Source organism: Pinus tabuliformis, chromosome 3_2 (genome assembly GCF_031772625.1).
Source record: "Pinus tabuliformis cultivar Carrire ecotype Pingquan chromosome 3_2, CPIR1, whole genome shotgun sequence".
NCBI classification, from domain to species: domain Eukaryota; kingdom Viridiplantae; phylum Streptophyta; class Pinopsida; order Pinales; family Pinaceae; genus Pinus; species Pinus tabuliformis.
This window is the reverse complement of record NC_142302.1, coordinates 1221095460-1221116526: the sequence shown is the minus strand read 5'-3', so window position 1 is coordinate 1221116526 and position 21067 is coordinate 1221095460. Positions and strand designations below refer to the sequence as shown.

The window sequence follows — 21067 nt, the reverse complement described above, 5'->3', positions numbered from 1 at the left end:
GCATTCTGCTAAAGCTGCACTGCCTTATTCCATTTTTGGATTTTCAACTTGCAAACACAATTGCCAAACCAGAGGTGTTCAAACCAAAAGGTTGTAGTGTTAAGGCAAGAATGAGGGAGTTGAATAGGTTGCATCTATTATAGAAGTGAAAATTAAGGTCTCCATCTTCCCTTTGTGCCATAAGTTTTTTCCAAGTATCCAACCTGTCTGTTTCCATGTTGAATTTCCTTCTCACATGTGTGAAAGTTATTATATTGAATTTACTTTATCTAAGTATCTGACTTGTTATCATTTCATAATTGATTGGCCTTCACATTTGAAATCCTTTTATAATGTTTATAATTAAGGTAGAATCACCAGTGTGCCAAATGGTTTAACTTTCTTTTATGGCTGCCAATTGCAAGTTTTCTGAACAGGTTGCATGCTTTTGTGAAATCGTTGGCGTTGTTTACAAGTCTTGATATAAAGGAAAATCTTGTGTTTCCTCTAGGTTGCAGTGAAGTCTGCCTACCATGGTTGTCCCTGGATTCCCTCTAGCTGCTCCATCAAAGTAAAGGATTGTGTTATTGAGTTCTTCAGAGGAATTTGTTCAGTGTTTTCCTAATATTTATCTCAATTCCGTCCAAGCAGGACCACTTCTAAAAGCATTGGGCATTTTCTGGTTGATCAATACTAAATTTTCGGTCATTGACATAATTGACTTTGTTCTATACTGAGGGCTCTAATCCTTTTTACTTCTTATATTGAAATTGTTGAAATTCTAATGTTCTATGCTGCTACAATTACTTAAATCCATAACTTGTTTATGTTGGAAAATAATTTAAGTAATTGTAGATAGAACATAAACCATATAAACCATATGCACAATGGAAGACAACCAAGAACTCAATGAGACACAGAGAAGTTAGGTCAATAAACAGGAAAAAAACCACAAGGGGAAAACCCAACTAGATTCTTCTTCTATTAGAAATCAATTGTTCAGCGGAGATACAAAATACAATGAGGGAATGAAGAGGTTCACCCAAATCTGAAGAATATCTCTGATAGCAATAGCTGATGCAAACATTGAATCACTTTGGCTCTCCAAGATATGCTCTTGCTCTTCAAGACTCTCTCTCTCAATCTTCCTCTAGACTCTCCAACTCTCTCTTTCTCAAGTTCAAGTTCTCCTTTCACAAGCACAAGTAAGTGTATCAAGTGAGGATGAGAGGTACAAATATATAGGAAGAGGAAGGAGGTCAAATTCATGAGGGAGTAACTCCTATGCCTCGAGGAGTAGTTACATATGCCAAAATAAGAGTGTAACATATGCCATAAAAGAGAGGAGTGTAGCTTATGCATTAAAGAGGTGTAAGATAAATCTTTTTATGACGAGTCATTAAAGTGTGCAAGAGAGTGTAAGAGGTGCATAAGAGCATTAAAGAGAGAGGAATGAATCCATTAGGGGAGAGAGAGTAACATATGCATTAATTGAGGGGAGTTACATATAACATGATTGAGTCTCGTGATTGAGATGTTGAGAAATCTAGGGCATCCAGTATTAGGTGATTTCTCTTCTTATGATAACTACTTGTGAATGCTTTTTACTTTCTTAGATTAAGATCTTCTTTTACTTAAGTTATTCGTGTTCTTCTTCATCAAACAACTACCAATGCATAAACCATAAAAAGACAAAAGGGGAAAACCCGAACAAAGTCTTCTTCTTATAGAGACTTCAATTGACGAATTCTAAGACCGAGACACTTGACATATTTGCCACTCCAAGACCAAGACACAAAGCTTCCTTGATGAGGTCCTTCTTCGTTGAGTCAATGATAGTCAACCCTCTTTCTTCTTCCTTCTTCTCGGCTATCCTTCAGATTTTGGTCGCTTGATTTAGATCTATAATCTTTGACCCTATTTTAGAAACCACGGTTTCTCCTTCTAGAAAACGTCCTTGATACCTTCGCTTAAGATAGAGTATCCTCTTAGCTTGTCTCGACTTCTCCTTTGAGTTTCCCCTCTTCCAATTCGGCTATCTAGGAGGACTGTAATTCCTCTCGGCTTTTGCTGCAACTGACCTGTTTCTTCCTCACACGTGTGGAGAAGATCAACCCAAAAGTAGATCAGAAAAGACCTCGATTTATAGTCTCCCTTCCTGTTGATTTTTGGGTAGCATCGGATGTGCTCTAGCTCTAAAATTTAGTGGAGGGGCTAGAACACATGAGATCTATAAGACCCATAAATCGTTTGGAGAAATTCCACCCAGAGTGCATGTTATTCAAATAATTAATTATTTTTAATGGTGCCTAAGTTAAAACTTAGGAAATTAAAATAATTAAAGTGAATTAATGCAAATATGGGTAAGAAGCTTCTAAGTGACGAGGATTAAGTCTAATTTAATCTTAGTCGTTGATTAGAGATTAGATCACGACCATTGATATCTCAATAGGAAAAGTATAAATGAAGACTTGAGGGTCATTTGGAGACACATTGGGCAAATACTCAGTAACCCGAGGGAAGTCGATTCTCTAGAAGTAAGAGTTCGATTTCAGAGGGAGAGTTGCAGGGTGAAGGAAGAGGAGGGTATCGACATCAGTAAGAGACTGAGGAGGAGGGGACGCAGTGCATCAGAGGGACAACACAGAGGGACAACTTAGAGAGGCAACGCAACAGAGGACACAATCCTCATGTAGAAGACGACGCAAAGGTGACACAGTGGAGGCTAGAGGGTCTCTTGAGTGTCAGAATTTCTCTAGTGATTGGAGGAAAATTATCTCAGGTGTTTTCACAGAGGTTTCTGTATGTTTTGCGAATCATTCCTTGTAAAGAGTTTGTTGCTGAAGAATAATAAATAAACCCTCATCTGTTGCACTGACTTTCCTGCATTGGGTTTTTTCGGGGACTATTGTCCAAAAAAAACCATGTTGATGTGATTGATTCTTGTGCTTGTATTTCACTGTTATTTTCTCTATGCTATTATGTGACAACTGGAGTAGAATTTACTTTGATGTTTACTGAAGGGTTTTGTAAATAACCTATTGTGAAAAATAACTAGGAGAAATAAATCAGTTACTGTAGTAGAATTTCATGCTAGAAATTTTTACACTTCCTTCGCTTGATTATAGGCCTCCTTGATGAACTTCGCACCTCCTATTGTAGACTTGATGATGACCAAATTTCTTGCTCTGAAATGAGGCCGAGCTGCCCTATTTATAGTTGTTGGAACTTTAGCAATGGGTTGGCAACATGATTATTGGAGCAAATTCATTATTTCTTCTAGAGCCGACTTGAAGTAGATGCTTGAGCTTGGTCTTGGAGGGCTATTTGACATTTTCATTGACTCATATACAAATATAATATGCCCAAGAAGTGTCCTTCATACAGGACATTGACTCAAATTGACTTTTATGACTTGATGACAAATCCTAAAGGCTCACAATGGGTTTCATCACTAAAAATAAAATTCCTTGCTCATGAAACCCATGAGACAAGCATTACAATAATAATTTTATTTTTCTTCTTTACATCAATTACATAACATCGCAATTACACATCATTATGAAGACCAAACCTAGTTACACCTTTCAACACTCCCTCTTAACTAAGGAGGTATTCATAATGGTACTTGGTCATTCTCAATCTGAAGAATGCTCATAAGAAGAGTCGGATTGGTAACCCATTTGTTTAGCATCATATGAACCAACATTGTCACATAGCAAGGCCTTGACTAACAACTCTATCTCTCCACAAGATCTGAGCTCAATGTTGGCGAGACCAATGATGTATAGACACCCTCATCATTGTCTCTCTTGGAACATACTCCATTCGGGTTCTAAGAGTGTGTTCCACAAGGACTATTCTTATCTTGGATTCCCAGTCCTCAAAGAATATCAGTCCTCTATGACTACTCTTGTCTTGGATGCCCTAACACATCCTCAAAGAGCATTGGATACCAGATGTTTACCCAATCCTCCATTCTGTCTTCCCAAGTGAAGACAAGAATGATGTGTCTATCTCTCCCTCTTAATTAGGGAGGACATATCTATTCCAATAAAGGAATGTACTCATTCCTACGAAAGGAATGTACCTAAGCTCACTAATGGCTTAGGAATTTTGCTTCCAAGTTTCTTCCAAGTAAGAAACTTGTTTCCAGGCTCCCTCTTAATTAGGGACCTACAATAGCTCTGTAGGTGGAGATGATGGAACAACCAACTGCTTTTAGAACTGCTTCCTTTGATGTCATGAGTTTCTTCTTGTCATGGAGTCTACATTCATTGGGACTTCTTCGTAGGGCACAAACCATCCATCTCTTTCATTTATGAGCCATGTCATTATTCCTTTTATCAGAAAGTTATCCATCAGTCCATATCTGGCCTTTCTTCATGCCGTGCTGCCTTCTTCATGCCATGTTTCCTTAAGGATCTTTCATCCTACTACATGGTCATCAACGTTGGAAGAAATCCATAGCTCTTCCCTTGGCAACCCTGCATAAGCCCATCCAGATATCATTCAAAAATAGGAAATGAACATTAAATCAAAATTACCTTTGTGATGGTCTTTCATCATGACATCTTTCAGTTTGCATCAACATCCTTCATACATATTGATCCATCTCCAACAAATATCCATTGTCAAGGGTTTCCTTCTTTTCCAGACTTCTATCCGAGTCTTCATATCTCTTGGAGATATCATAGTCAAATCTTTCAATCCTTGGATGTTGATTGCCTTCATAGTTTCACATTCCACGATCTCTTCCTTTCTTTCTTCACACATTTTCTTTTAGGAACTTTTGCTCATAGTTCATCCAATTTTGTCAACCACCTCATATTTCAGATGAGGACATATTATGTTGATTTCATCTAGTCAATGTGTGACCCATGACTTTCTGCATCTTCTTAATGGAGGAGATCCTTTCCTTTGATCATGCTCTCGAGGTAGAGCATTCATTCATTTTCTCTGCAACCATATGACATGACTCCAAATTAAGTAAAAACATACATACCTCATCCTTCCTTTAGGTCATCTTCACTTCCTTCAACAACTTCCTTGATTGAAAGAACTTCAATCCCTTGATCTGCTTTTCCTCTTTTCATACCGTCATCCCATGAATTCCACAAGTTGGAATTCCTGATGAAACACTTGCTTCTTCTCTAGATTGGTGAACCTTCCGATGAAGATTCCATCAGAGAACCTTGAGGATCTTGAGTATCCCCATCCAACATATGTTTCCTTTCGATTGATGTATCATGAGCCTTGTCCTGGATGACATTTTCCTTTTTCCCATAAGTTCTACTTATGCTTCTAATGCGGTCACCAAGAGCTATATCCTTTCATAGACCTAATTCAACGACCATTCATGCTTCCCTATTAAGATAGCTCGAGCTCTTTTCTTCTAATGCTTTTATGATGCCATAATGCATCCTACTTCTAATGACAAATATATTGTACAACATACAAAACTTGGAAACAGAAACTAGAAAAGAACTAAGAGAGGAAGACTATCTCAATCATAGTAGAGATCTTTTACTTCCTCTTTCTTGGACTTCTTCTTTTCAGCTTCCTCCACTTCCTCGGTGATATGGGCCTCTTCTCTTCCTCTTCTGTTATTGTCCTTCTCGAGCTTAGGACATAAATTCTCCCGGATCTTGAAGTTGATCCCAGATTTCAGATATCCTCATAAAGTATGAGGCTATTACATCTTCTTTTGAAATCTTTAGATTGTAGAGTTCTTGCCTTAGTGAGATAACTTCCCCTGCAGTGCTCACCGAATACAACTCTACCAGTTTGTCATATATTTCTTTTGAAATTCCAAGTTTTGATACATATGGGATGAGAGGATCCTTGATGGATTCAATGAAAATCCTTTGAGCCCTAACATCCCCCTTCATAAACTTTGCAAGTTCTTGAGCATCTTCTTTCGCTGGTTTGGTGATAGATCTTTTGACATGATCCATGACCTCATTTTGAATGAGATTCAAATTTGTCCCTTTCTTTCATGCAAGATAGTTTGAAACCCCAACCAATTTGTCGCTTTCCTTGCAAAAAGACATTTTGACAGATTCAGATGTGGGCATATACTTACTTGTTCAGATGCTTCTTCCACTTGTTGCTTCCTTGAATTTGATGATGATATAGATGATAGAAACCTTCTCCTTGATGAAGATAGATCTTTTCAAGAATGATCCTTGATCCTTCAAAGAGGGAGATCACTTAGTTGATGATGACTTCTTGATGGTGTCCTTCAATGGGAAGGACCTTGCTTCAATGAGAAGGAACTTGCCTTATAACCTTTTGAAGATGATGACAATGCCCCTAGCCTTCTTTAGATAATTAGTCTTCAAGATACTTCGACTCCTTCGGTGATGATTGAGTGCAGATCCTAGGAATGCTTCTAGGGTTTTGACTTTCCCCAAGATGATGATGTGATCTTTTGTCCTTGAAGTGCTTCTCTTGGATGTATATACTTCAAGCTACTTTGCTATGTAGATCTTTAACTTGATGAGGGTGTTTGTGGTCTTTTGATGATGACTAGAGGAACCTAAGACTTTTGCTGGTGTAGACTTCTTCTTTGATCTAGGGTTTGATACTTCGTTGTAAATCTTGACTTCACTTTGATATCCTTCAATTTGCTTTGGTGTCTTTCTCGAGATTCGATCCTTGAGTGTCCCTTGATAAGATGCCCTTCCTTGACTTTGTCACCTTAGCTCTGATACCATGTTGAGAAATCTAGGACATCAAGTATTAGGTGATTTCTCTTCTTATGATAATTGCTTGTGAATGCTTTTTACTTTCTTAGATTAAGATCTTCTTTTACTTAAGTTATTAGTGTTCTTCTTCATCAAACAACTACCAATGTGTAAACCATAAAAAGACGAGACAAAATATAGACTATCAGCCAGGGCCAAAACCTCTCCCACTTGAGAGGAAAACCCAAACAAATTCTTCTTCTTATAGAGACTTCAATTGGTGAATACTCTAATTCTCCCAATGCTCTCATGGCTCTTTGGATAAGTTCAGGATTTGTATTTATACAGGGCCCCACATCATGTCCAGGGATTTGTGCAAGGTGAAACTTCAACCTGTACACAGGTTAACACTTAAACATTTAAAATATTGCAAAATTCCAAATAAATTTTTGAATTCATTAAACAATATTTTTTTTATAATATTAATTATTAATTATTATTTCATGATCTTTGTACAGGTTGGAGTCCCAGCGACTTAATGACATGGTCTACGTCTACTACAATCTTCGATTGTGGGTGAGGCAACTTGAGAGGACACCTGATGTGGATGCCATCTCATTGGATGGGATTGACACCACTACTGCATGGAGGGTTGAGGCCGAGAGGCCTCTCATGGATTCTACTGATGATTGGTTAGTGCAAGATGAGGGGGAGGAGGAGGAGGAGGTGACACCGCCTACCCGGGCTACCACTAGGACCAGTAGAGGACGTGGTCTACCTCCTGTAGCTCATACTTCTAGTTCTTCAGCTTCTAGAGCACATCAGACTCCATTGCCATTTCCACCAGCATAGGCACCAACATCTACATCTAGAGGGAAAGAGAAAGCTGTGACATTTTCTCGCAAGAGGGGCAGAGGAAATCAATAGGATTAGACTTTCATTTTATTGTATATGAGTCTATGACATTACGACATGATGAGATACATTATCATATTTTTTGTTGATATTTTGAGGCTGAGCTGGGACTCAGGAGTCAGGACTTACTACTCAGGACATGATTCAATGTTATGTGTGATTTTAGCGCTAGAAATAATATTAAACATCTTATATATTAGTTTTCTTATCATATTTATGTGTCAATGTATTTATTTTATGTTGTAGATGGTTTAGATATTAAAAAAATTGAAAAAAAATGAAAAAAAATGAATATTTTTGTACCAAACGCTTTTTTCCCGCTTTTTTCGGCTTTTTTCCCGCTTTTTCCGATTTTTTCCGCTTCATTCCCGGCGCCGATTTAATCCCGCTCGCACTTTTAACAACATTGATACCAAGACCAAGACCCTTGACCTATTTGCCACTCCAAGACCAAGACACAAAGCTTCCTTAATGAGGTCCTTCTTTGTTGAGTCAATGATAGTCAACCCTCTTGCTTCTTCCTTCTTCTTGGCTACCCTTTAGAATTTTGGTCCGTTGATTTAGACCCGCAATCTTTGACCCTATTTCGAAAACCCTAGTTTCTTCTTCTAGAAAATGTCCTTGGTACCTTCACTTAAGATAGAGTATCCTCTTAGCTTGTCTCGACTTCTCCTTTGACTTGCCCCTCTTCCAATTTGGCTACCTATGAGGACTGCAATTACTCTCAACTTCTTCTGCTGCAACTGATCTCTTTCTTCCTCGCACTTGTGGAGAAGATCAACCCAAAAGCAGATTATAAAAGATCTCGGTTTATACTCTCCCTTCCTTCGCTTTATTATAGGCCTCCTTGATGAATTTCACACCTACTATTGCAGACTTAATGATGCCTAGAATTCTTGCTCTGAAGTGAGGCCGAGCTGCCCTATTTATAGTTGTTGGGGCCTCATAATAAGATGACTTTAGCAATGGGTGAGCCGACATGACTGTTGGAGCAAACTCATTATTTATTTTAGAGCCGACTTGAAGTAGATGCTTGAGGTTGGTCTTGGAGGGCTATTTGACATTTTCATTGACTCATATACAAATATAATATGCCCAAGAAGGGTCCTTCATACATGGCATTGACTCAAATTGAATTTTATGACTTGATGACAAATCCTAAAGGCTCACAATGGGAACCATCACTAAAAGTAAAATTCCTTGCTCATGAAACCCATGAGACAAGCATTACAATAATAATTTTATTTTTCTTCTTTACATCATTTACATCACAATTACACATGTCATTATGGAGACCAAACCTAGTTACACTTTTCAACATGAAAGACTTGAATTTCTTTTTAATAATAATAATAATAATGATGATGATGATAATGTTGATGATTAAGTCGAAATTGAACTATTAAGATTGATTGATGATCAAAAGAGATTTTCCATCAACAATACTTGATTACCAATTGATGCAAGGTGATTTACAGTTTTCCTATTTTTGGAAAGTCATATTTAAGACTTTCCAATTTTAGATTTTCTATTTTTAGAAATTCTATTTTTAGACTTTATTTTTCTAGAAAGTCTATTTTTTAGACTTTCTATTTTTAGAAATTCATCGCTGAGCTACCAATTTTCAACACTCCTTGTAAGCTAGGGAGGAATTTCTTTTTGCAATAAAGATCTTTGTTTTCTCTACTCATCTCTGTTCATCTCTGCTCTGTATCATCTGGAACAATGATGTCTCACTTTAATGAAGAAGAATCATCATGGGGGAGGTTCATCCATCACACTATATTCACTTGGGGGTAATGCCACTTGCCAACACATGACAAGGATCTCGCACAACCAAGTCTCATCTCTAATTGGGGGATCCACTTGTCAACACATGACAAGGATCTCGTAGATCCAAGGCTCATCTCTGTTTTGGGGGATCCACTTGTCAACACATGAAAAGGATCTCGCACATCCAAGGCTCATCACTGCTTGGGGGCATCCACTTGTCAACACATGACAAGGATCTCAAACATCCAAGTTTCATTAAATGTCAAGTGGTGGAACACCTGCATCCTAGAAAAGTCACACAGACAAGTCTCACTACACCTATTGGCCAGATAGGGGGCTCTTCCCATATCCCAAACTGTGGGTCAGATATATACTGAGGCCTACTCTTGTGGCACACACTACACAAGTGTGTTGAAAAGTGTAACTAGATTCGGTCTTCATAATGACATGCAATTGTGACTTTTGTAAATGATGTAAAGAAGAAAAGAAAATTATTTTTGTAAGGCTTGCTTCATGGGTTTCATGAGCAAGATATTTTATTTGTTAGTGGCTCCCATTGAGAGCCTTTAGGATTTTTCCTTTAAAGTCAAAGAGTCAATGTCATGTATGAAGAGCCCTTCTTGGGCATGTGTCAAATGTATATGAGTCAAAAGCATTATCAAATAGCCCTCCAATGATAAGCACAAGTCCTCCTCTTCATGTTGGCTTCAAAAAGGAGTAACAAACTCATGTCGGCTCATAGTTTGAAGACACACCTATTCGATGCCCATGTTAGCTTATTATATAGACGAACTACTATATATACATGGCTAGGGTCCTCGCATTAGGACAGTTCAAAATTTCGGATGTCTGAGGTTTTTGGGAAAACAGAGGCAATAGTAAGTTCGTATGCAATCACAGGAAGGAGCTCAGATGAAAAAGGGACAACGCGGTTCTATCTATAGCCAACCACAATCAATAGAGGTTCAGATCTATCTCTAAGTTCGGATGGACAGATTGCAGCAGTAAGTTTGGTAAGGTACAGTTCAGTGTCATGTCAGCTAGACAACAATGTTGAAGAATCTAGGGAAATTAGAGTTAATGTGATTTTTCTTAGCATGATAACTATTTGAGAGGTTTTTTTATTAGTACAATCTTTCCTTGTTCTTATTATTAGAGTGTTTCTTCTTTAGTTCATCAAATAGCTACCAAAACAAAGAGACAAGAACACAAGATGTTTGGCTTTCCGTCAGGGCCAAAACCTCTCCCTCTTGGAAAGGAAAACCCGCACAAAATTGTTCTTATAGAGATTCCAATTGATGAATACCAAGACCATGACCCTTGACCTACTAGGCCACTTCAAGACCAAGACACCAATCCTCTTCTTTGTCACTGCTGAGATCATCATTATCATTGTTGTACCATGACTACTCCTTCAGCTAGATCATTGCTGCACCATGACTGCTCCTTCATTGAGATCTTCATCACTGTTGTAACCTTCATCGAGATCTTGACCTTCTCTTTATTATGATCATGACTAATATGAATGCAATTATGCTGAGGACATGATAATGTCTAGAATGTATGCTGCACTGAGATCCTCATTAGACCACCACCAAGACCATGATTACAATTGGGATCATGACTATGTTTAGAAGGTATGCCGAGACTGGTTGATCACAGAGATCCTCTACATCAAGACTGTGAGACAATGATGTTTATGCCGAGACAAAGTATCTCTGATATCCTTCTTCTAACATGAGACTAGGATTGTGTCTGCTCTTGCATTTTCACCAAGACTGTAACTAAGTTCTCCTTTCACCAAGTTCTGCTGCAGCTATGCCAAGACTGTATCACTGTGACCCTGTAACTAGATTGAGACTTGTTGATTTGGGGTATCATCGGATGTGCTCTAACCACGAAATTTGGTGGAGAGGTTGGGGCACATGAGATATCTAATACCCAGAAAGGGTTTGGGCAGATTCTAAATAGACCAGGAGATATTAAAATAATTAATATTTTTAATGGAGTCCCTAAGTCTAAACTTAGGGAAAATAAAATATTAATGTGTATTAATATGAATCTGTGTTAGAGTGGTCCAAAAGACATGGATCAAGCCAGATCTAATCTTAGCCGTTGATTAGGGACTTAATCTCGGCCATTGAGATGTCAACGAGAAAAGTATAAGAGGAGGCTTGAGGGTCACTTGGAGAAGACACCAAAGTGATCAGTCATTCTATTCTCTAGGGTGGGGTTTGCTAAGAGAGATAGAATGAGTGATCAGGAGAGCAGCTTAGGGGCATTGAGTACAGAGAGACAGAGAGGCAGAGATAAGGCAGGATACCAACAAAGCAGCCAGAGAGAGACGCAGGAGCAGCTAGTGCTCACGCAGAGGCAGCTAAGTGCTGCGCAGAGCAACACAGGGGCCAGCGTAGCTGACGCAGAGGCTCAGAGAGCTGACGCAGGGCCTCTTGGGGTTGACGTAGGCCAAGATAGGCTGACGCAGGGCCAACGTTGGGCTAGGAGAGGCTAACACAGTCCAGATTGGGCAGACGCTGGGGTTTCTGAGGCAGATTGGTGCTGAGTAGATGCCGAAACGATTATCCGTGGTTTCAGGCAGTAGATTTGTCAGAAACTGAGAGGTATTACTGCCAAGGAAATTCTCTATTGGGTAGGCCAGTTTCGGCACCCAGATTGTACTATGATATTGCTTAATAAGAAAACCCTCAGATAGCTGCATCGGTTTTCCCGAGGGCATTGGTCCAAAAATGATGGTGTCATGTGGTGTGTTGTTCTTGTTTCTTTTAGTTGTTGATCTGTAATATGTTGAGCATGCACTGGTGTTTATTTTCAGTATTTACTTTGTAAATAACTTGTTAAAGAAAAATAACAAGTAGGTAGGAATAAATCAGAAAAAGTGCATGAAGGGTTTCTAAACTAAGTAAATTTAGAAACTTCAACAAGACTTCTGAGATATATGCGAGGATATTCCTGTAATGATCACCAAGATCTCAAAGATATGTCGAGATTCTGTCCTCATCCGAAGTTGTAGACTTGTCTGAGATTTCTGAGCTTCTGTGGTGACCCTAGCTGGGTATATATAGTTGTCACGTCTCCATAATAAGCCGACATGTTAGGGTGAACCGATGTGTCTCTATTTTTGAGCTGACTTGTCATCTATATATGCTTTGAGGCCGACATGATTGTCTTTCACATTGTTTTGCTGGTAGACTTTTTCTTGGAGGATTGTACTTGTCTTGGAGGGCTACTTGATATTTCTATAGACTCATATATTTTTCTCATGCTCAAGAAGAGCTTCTTAATACATGACATTGACTCTTTGACTTATCCTAAGGCTCTCAATGGGAGCCACTACTAAATAAATAAACTTCTTGCTCATGAAACCCATGCAACAAGGTATAATAATAAATTCATTTTTCTTGTTTACAAAAATCGATGTCATGAAGACTGAACCTAGTTACACTTTCTTCAACAAACAGTTCGGACAATGATATATATATATATATATATATATATTTATTTATATGTATATATGTATATGATACATTTTGATGTACTTGCAAAGATTACATTGCGTAATAGAGCAGAAAGGATAGATAGAATTTTGGTGATACCACAGTGAGAAAGGTTTGATATCATCATAGGAAGGAGTGATCAAGGCTTGGAAGGAACTAATGGTATCACGTGGAAGAAGGACACTGTGACATCATATGAAGCAAGGTCTCTGACAGCAAGGAGATCTCACAGTAAAGAAGATCTCAGTGTGAAGACAGTGATAAGATCTTAGTGATGCTAAGAAAGTCGAAATGGAAGAGGAGACAAGAAGAAGAGTGACTGTCAAGAGGATTTGTGTCTTGGTCTTGGTATTCGTCAATTGGAATCTCTATAAGAAGATTTTGTGCGAGTTTTCCTCTCAAAGAGTGAGAGGTTTTGGCACTGGCTGATAGCCTACATTCTGTGTCTCTTGTCTATTTATGTTCATGCATTGGTTACTGTTTGATGAAGAAGAACACTAATAATTTAAGAAGAAGAAGATCCTAATCTAAAGAAGTAAAAAACATTCACAATCAGTTACTAATCAAGGAGAAATCACCTAATACTAATGCCCTAGATTTCTCAACAAAGAGGTCCCTCATCCTCAGGAGCTTTCTGACATCATTCCCTAATCCTGTGAGCTATGACAAGGGGGAAGGGCAACTAGGTGTTCTCGATCAATTGTAACCACTTCCCGGAACGGTCATGTCCATAAGCCCAAGCTGTGTGAAAATTTCTAAATAGAAAACCAACAACGGTGATTAATATTATTTCTTCTACTTATTAACTCAGAAATAAGTTATTCACAGTAATCTTACGATAAATATCGAAATAAATTCTACTGCAACCCTCACAATTAAAATACTGCGGAAAGTAAATGCAAAAAAAAATACTAGCAGAAATACAATCACAATGACAGATATTTTGGACAATCGTCCCAGAAAAACCCAATGTGGGAAAATCGGTGTAGCAGAGGAGGGTTTCTTTATTATTCTTTAGCAAAATCTCATGTACAAGTTACAACCAACAGAACAAAAGTGAGAAAATTTGCACACTTCCTGACAAATCTATGATCCAGGAGAAGTACTCCTCTTCCCTTTGAGTCCTTCTGTGTCCCTCTGCATTAATTTTCCCACGTTGGCCCAGTGTCAAACTGCCCATGCAGTCCCAATGTCAACCTGCCTCTGCGCTGCCTCTTTCTGCTTCACAACTTCTGAATTGTCTCTCCCTGCTCTGCATCTTCTTGCCTTGCACTCTCGACTGACATTGATGCCCTCTCTTTTTTTCTTACCTGCAACTCTCCCTTTGATTCGGTTTTCTCTTGCTGAACTTCGACCATTGACAAAATCGATCTTACTCTAGTAACTGAGTATCTTCCTTTGGTGTATTCTCTAAGTGCCCATCAAGCCTCTTCGTATAATCCTCTCGTTGATTAGTCAACAAACCAGATTATATCCTAATCAATGGCTAGGATCATATTGACTTGACCTCTGCCTTCTTCTAGAAGTTTCACCCACAGTTTAGATTAATACCCATTAATTATTTTAATTTCCTAAGTTTAGACTTAGGGTCCCATTAAAAATAATTAATTATATTAATAACACTATCTCTGGGTGGAATTTCCTAAAAAACAATTTCTGGTATTGGAGAATGCATGTGTCTAAGCTTCCCCTCAAAATTTAAGGCACAGAGCGCATCCGATGCTACTAGAAATTAACACTCCCTCTTAGCGAGGAATGTGCTCTAGTAATGCAACCCCCTATTCTGTAACATCTCCCTCTGCGCTCACTGATGTCTGACATCCTGCCCACCAACTATTGCGTAAGTGCAGCTGACCCTGCCACTTGTGAATACTACATCTGTACTGCAACTCCCTCTACCACTATAACTGAGAAATCACCTGTTTCTGCTACTGAAACAGATTCTCTACCATACCCATTTGTTCTCTAAATTAAATGAACTTAGCTCTTCCTAGAGCCTTTGTGAGTATGTCTTCTACCTGATCTTCTGTGGGGACATACTGTAGGTATATCGCCCCACGCTGAACACAGTCTCTGGTAAAGTGACATTTGATATCAATGTGTTTCGACCGATCGTGAAATACTTGATTCTGAGAGAGTTTGATACAACTTTGATTATCACAGTAAACCCTGGTTGCTTCCATCCTTTTTCTGAACAAGCTCACAGGTAGTTTTCTAAGCCATATAGCTTCACACGTAGCTGTGTTGGCTGCCATATATTCTGCTTCTGCTGAGCTTAAAGTTACCGATTTCTACTTCCTGCTGCACCAAGATATCATCCCTGATCCAACACTGAAGCAGTACCCCGAGGTACTTTTTTGGTCTACTGAACTACCTACCCAATCTGCATCTGTGAACCTATTCAATCTGACGTCCTCCCCTCGGGAGTATTTCAACCCATATTCGACTGTTCCATGCACATACTTAAGAATGTGTCTAGCTGTCCCCGAATGCACCCTTTTTGGTTCCACCATGAGCTGACTAAGAGTGTCGACAACAAAGCAAATGTCTAGCCTAGCGTTGACCAGATACGTGAGCGAACTAATGAGCTGTTTGTACAAGGTGGGGTCCACTTCCTTGTCTCCTGATGCATCTATTTTCTTCCAGTTGGTGATCATGGGAGTAGCCATGGGTCGACAATCCTGCATTTTGTATCCCTTTAGAATCACTGTAGCATATCTTCCTTGCCCAAGGAAGATCTCCCCATTCTTTTGTCAAACTTCCAACCCTAGAAATTAGTGCATCAACTCCATGTCTTTCATGTCAAATTCAGCTTCAAGATTCTTCTTGCAATCCTGTATGAGCGTGGATGACCTTGTTAAGAACAAGTCATCCACATATAATACCAGAATAAGTGGCTCATTCTCTACCATCAAATAGTAGAGATTGGGATCAACATCAGTTTTGACAAATCCCAATTGCTGCAAGTAATTATCAATCCGACCATACCATGCTCTGGGTGCCTGCTTGAGCCCATACAAGGCTTTCTTTAATCTGCAAACATGAGTTCTCTTCTCATGAGTTTCGAAGCCTTCGGGTTGTTCTATATACACCTCCTCTTCTATCACCTTGTTCAAGAATGCTGTCTTGACATCCATCTGGTGAATCTCCCATCCCATTTGAGCTATTAGGGATATAAAGGATTTGATAGAGGTGTAACGAGCACCTGGGGCGAAGGTCTCTTCATAGTCTATTCCTTCTTTCTGGGCGTACCCCTTTGCCACGAACCTAGCCTTGTGCTTCTCTATACTGCCATCTGCAACATACTTGATTTTGTAGATCCATCTTGATACTACAATTGATCTATCCTCTGGTCTAGGTACGACTTCCCAAACATCATTCGTCATGATAGAGTTGTACTCTTCTACCATGGCATCCACCCAAACTTGGTGTTGAACGACTTCCTGAAAGCTAGAGGGTTCTTCAACCTGAGCTACTAATGCCTGGTATCTGTTAGGTTGTCTACGCTGCCTTTTCTCGGTTCTAGGAGCTCCAACAAACTCCTCTGCGTCCCTCTATGTCTGTCATACTTCTCTGCTGGTTCTACCAATGGTGGTGGGAGGTTCAATCAAATCCTCCTCCTGATCCTGTTGTTCCATCTGCTGAGAACTGTCTGGATTTCCTCCTTATGAGGAAATACTGGTACTGGTCACTGTACTCGATCCAGGTGTCTGTCCTCCTGCCTGTCCTCCTTGCTGCCCCTGTTGCTGCTGGACTAGTGGAACGTCTACTGATTGACCTTCTGCTGGCATCTCTCGAGATTTCCTGAAAGCTCTATCCTCCATGAATTTTGCATCCCGTCTTACTACAATCTTCTTGCTGCTAGGAATGTAGATTCTATATGCCTTTGAGATCTCGCTATATCCTACGAGATAACCCTTTTCTGCAGTTTGATCTAGTTTACTGTGCTTATCGTCTAGAATGTGACAATATGCCATGCTTCCGAATATCCTAAGATGACTGACTTCCGGCTTCTTCCCTGTGAAGACTCCTTCGGGCGTTTTCTTCCCCAATTGATCCTGGTCCAGGTGTGACAAAGGACCCTTCCAAGACCTTTTACTTTCGTGATGTGTTAAATTGCATTTTTAAAAGAACATAAATGAATACATTTGCATGCTGTAAAGAAGAGGAACATGTCAATCATCAACAACATAAAAACATAAGTCGTTGATAACGGAGTTCGTCCAGGAGGGACTACGTCTCCGGGCCCTGGTGTCAAGATGGTGTAGGCCGCTACATTAAGTGCTATTAATAGTGATGATGTACATAGAGATGATGTTGCTATCATACAAGGAAAATGCCCTCACACAGGAGTGGCGCCAAGAGATATTCCACTACAGGAACTCTCAGTCAAAAGACTCCTATCAGTATGACACAAACTCATGCATGATGAGCATCCTGCCAACATGGCATAAAAGGGATCTCAATGTAAACATACATGACGACAATATGAGTATCCCATCAACATACAACAAAGAGATCTCAAAACACAACATGACGAATCATGACAACAATTACATCACATAGATGATTCCGCGTCACATCAAGCAGGAATCATGAAAACGAGTAAGAAACAAGATCCCACATCAAGCATCAAACAGGGATCTGTGCAACACAATGCATAGCAAAAAGAAGTACATGAACACTGCATATACCTCACATCCAGGGCCCTTTGAAGAAGCGGATGTCAAACTGCTGAAGCTGTTCGTGCCATCAATCTCATGGCATCAATCGCATGGAATTGGATTCTCGCACATAAACGCTGACACCTGCATTCCACTTAGAAAAGTGGCTGAAGAATAGAATGAGCAAATGAAAAATCTGAACGCACCATCAGACTTATGATGTCGAATAGTGCGAAATTGACTGTCAAATTACTGAATTCTGAGAAATTGAGAATCTGGGGCTCAAGGAATCTTTTAGATTCCCCCTAGATTCCTCAAAGATTCTGCTCCATAGCTGGACTGGAAATCTGCAACTCCAAAGGTGGATCTGACCTCGTCATTGCTATCCCTGTGGAAAACCGTGAAAAATGATTATAAACTTGACTATATTCCGACATGGAGAAAAATTACCACCTCGGGAAAATTTCAAGGATCATGGTTCTGCTCTCTGTTTCTACCAATGTTGTTAAAAGCGCGAGCGGGATTAAATCGACGCCGGGAATGAAGCGGAAAAAATCGGAAAAAGCGGGAAAAAAGCGGAAAAAAGCGGGAAAAAAGCGTTTGGTACAAAAATATTCATTTTTTTTCATTTTTTTTTTCAAATTTTTAAATATCTAAACCATCTACAACATAAAATAAATACATTGACACATAAATATGATAAGAAAACTAATATATAAGATGTTTAATATAATTTCTAGCGCTAAAATCACACATAACATTGAATCATGTCCTGAATAGTAAGTCCTGACTCCTGAGTCCCAGCTCAGCCTCAAAATATCAACAAAAAATATGATAATGTATCTCATCATGTCATAATGTCATAGACTCATATACAATAAAATGAAAGTCTAATCCTATTGATTTCCTCTGCCCCTCTTGCGAGAAAATGTCACAGCTTTCTCTTTCCCTCTAGATGTAGATGCTGGTGCCTGCGCTGGTGGAAATGGCAATGGAGTCTGATGTGCTCTAGAAGTTGAAGAACTAGAAGTATGAGCTACAGGAGGTAGACCACGTCCTCTACTGGTCCTAGTGGTAGCCCGGGTAGGCGGTGTCACCTCCTCCTCCTGCTCCTCCTCCTCCTCCTCCTCCTCCACCTGCTCCTCCTCCTGCTCCTCCTCCCCCTCATCCTGCACTAACCAATCATCAGTAGAATCCATGAGAGGCCTCTCGGCCTCAACCCTCCATGCAGCAGTGGTGTCAATCCCATCCAATGAGATGGCATCCACATCAGGTGTCCTCTCAAGTTGCCTCACCCACAATCGAAGATTGTAGTAGACGTAGACCATGTCATTAAGTCGCTGGGACTCCAACCTGTACAAAGATCATGAAATAATAATTAATAATTAATAAAATAAAAAAAATATTGTTTAATGAATTCAATAATTTATTTGGAAATTTGCAATATTTTAAATGTTTAAGTGTTAACCTGTTGCGCTTCTTGTTGTGTATTTTTTCAAATACACTCCAGTTGCGCTCACATCCTGAGGAGCTGCATGTTTGGCTGAGGATGTGTACGGCAAGCTTTTGCAAAAGGGGTACTCTGCCACCATACATCTTCCACCATGCATCTACAACAAAATTACAAATAAAATTTTAAATAAACATAAGAAAAAAATGGAATTTGAAGAGACAATGAAATTTGAAACAAAGTTACAAACTAAAAAATACCTGGCATTTTAATCGTCCTATCAGTGACAGCCATCTCAAAGCCAAATGTGCCACCTGCCATCTTATATGTCTCAATTTGTTTAGAGATCTCTATACGTTGTTCTGGAGATCGCACCATCTTCTGGACACAGGATAAGAATCCATCCATGATCTCACCATCAAAATCAAACCCACATGCATAAGAAAATGCAGGGTTCAGGAAAAGCCCAGCAGCATGAATGGGACGATGGAGTGTGTTGTTCCATCGCTCATCAATCACTCCCCATAGAAAGAGTTGTTTCTGAAACCCATCATCTCCCTTATCATCATAGTAGGCCCGAATGGCTTCTTTGGCCCTGTCCATGGCTTCATACAAATAGCCCATTGCGGGCTTCTCACCATCAACCAACCGAAGAACCTTTACCAAAGGTTCAGTAACCGCGCACACCTCCTGCACTCCCGCCTAGAAGTCTTCCTGGTATGAAACTAGTGTGCATACGGCCTCTCCTTCTGGTTTGCGGCTCATTGGCAAAGCACGCCACTCCTCTGAAAGAAACATTCTCTTCACATCCCACATAGAATTCAAGAGGGATTGAAGAGATATGAAACTCGTGGCAAACCGTGTAATGGCGGGGCGCACCAACTCTTTGTTGTTGGTGCATTTTCTCATCAAGCTAAGCACAGATGTATGATTATATATAAATTTTGTGATGCCTTTTGATGAGTCAACAATATCTTTGACAAAGGGAATTTTCCCTATGTCCTCTAACATCAAATCAATACAATGGGCAGCACAAGGTGTCCAAAATAAAGTAGGATGCCTGTCCATCAGCATTCTACCAGCAGCAACATAATTTGCAGCATTGTCCGTTATGACTTGGACAACATGTTGTTCACCCACCTCCAAAATAAACACATCCAGCGAATCACATAAAGTTTTTGCATCTTTGATTTGATGAGATGCATCAACAGATTTGATAAACATAGTCCCCTTGGGACAACTAACCAAGAAGTTTATAAGGGTTCTCCCCTTTTGGTCAGTCCAACCATCTGACATAACAGTGCATCCTGTTTGTGCCCATGATGACCTAAAATCCTCCAATCTTTGGGTGCAGTCACGCTTTTCATCTTGAAGAAGCCGGCCTCTGAAATCATGATAAGAAGGGATTTTGTACCCCGGGCCAACACTGGCAATAGCATCAACAGTAGGTTGGAAAAATGGATTATTCCTTACAATGTTGAAAGGAATATCACTCCAGAGGAGAAATTTTGCCATCAACCTGTCAGCTTGTTCTTTTTCAGTTCTTTTTAGCATTGAACCGATAGATGGTTGTGAACCAGGTGTGGTTCGAGGAACAAAAAATGATGATGCAGCTACCGGATTGACTGATGCTGCAGTAGAACCAGTGCCACTTGGCCCACTTCCTTCAGCTGACCTTTTTAGTTGCCTTTTGAGTTCTTCTTTGGCCTCTCTAGTGTGCTCTAATTCTCCCAATGCTCTCATGGCTCTTTGGATAAGTTCAGGATTTGTATTTATACAGGGCCCCACATCATGTCCAGGGATTTGTGCAAGGTGAAACTTCAACCTGTACACCCCCCCGCGTATCTCCTTTCCACACAACTTGCAATTCAAGTTTTGTCTATCATTCGGAGCATGAGGTTCACCATATTCCCAGAAAGGATCCAATTTCCTTGGCATGTTTGTTTTTGAATTTTGAATTTGCAAACCTATGGGAAAATATTAAATAAGGATTAGGAAATAGGAATTTAGGATTACAATTTAGCATTTACAAAATTTAAATTACAAGTTACAAATTTCCAGAATCCAAAGTTCCAAACCCAA

The 21067-nt window shown here is 39.6% G+C and overlaps 2 protein-coding genes across 3 annotated transcripts in view; one reads left to right on the top strand and one right to left on the bottom strand.

The window, feature by feature from the left end:
- Window positions 1-21067, top strand: part of LOC149185131 (P-loop containing nucleoside triphosphate hydrolases superfamily protein) — a 358944-nt gene that overhangs the window by 250023 nt on the left and 87854 nt on the right. The gene's annotated exons all lie outside the window — the stretch shown is intronic.
- On the bottom strand, window positions 18775-19629 carry LOC149185132 (uncharacterized). The gene is made up of 2 exons (XM_089419051.1): window positions 19004-19629; window positions 18775-18888 (listed from the first exon to the last, which is right to left on the bottom strand). Exon 1 carries the CDS (start codon window positions 19607-19609, stop codon window positions 19235-19237), a length of 375 nt encoding a protein of 124 aa, XP_089275177.1. The 5' UTR covers window positions 19610-19629; the 3' UTR covers window positions 18775-18888; window positions 19004-19234.

Coding starts and splice junctions, on each gene's coding strand:
- LOC149185132 (XM_089419051.1), bottom strand. CDS start 19,609: ATGGGCTATTTGTATGAAGCCATGGACAGGGCCAAAGAAGCCATTCGG.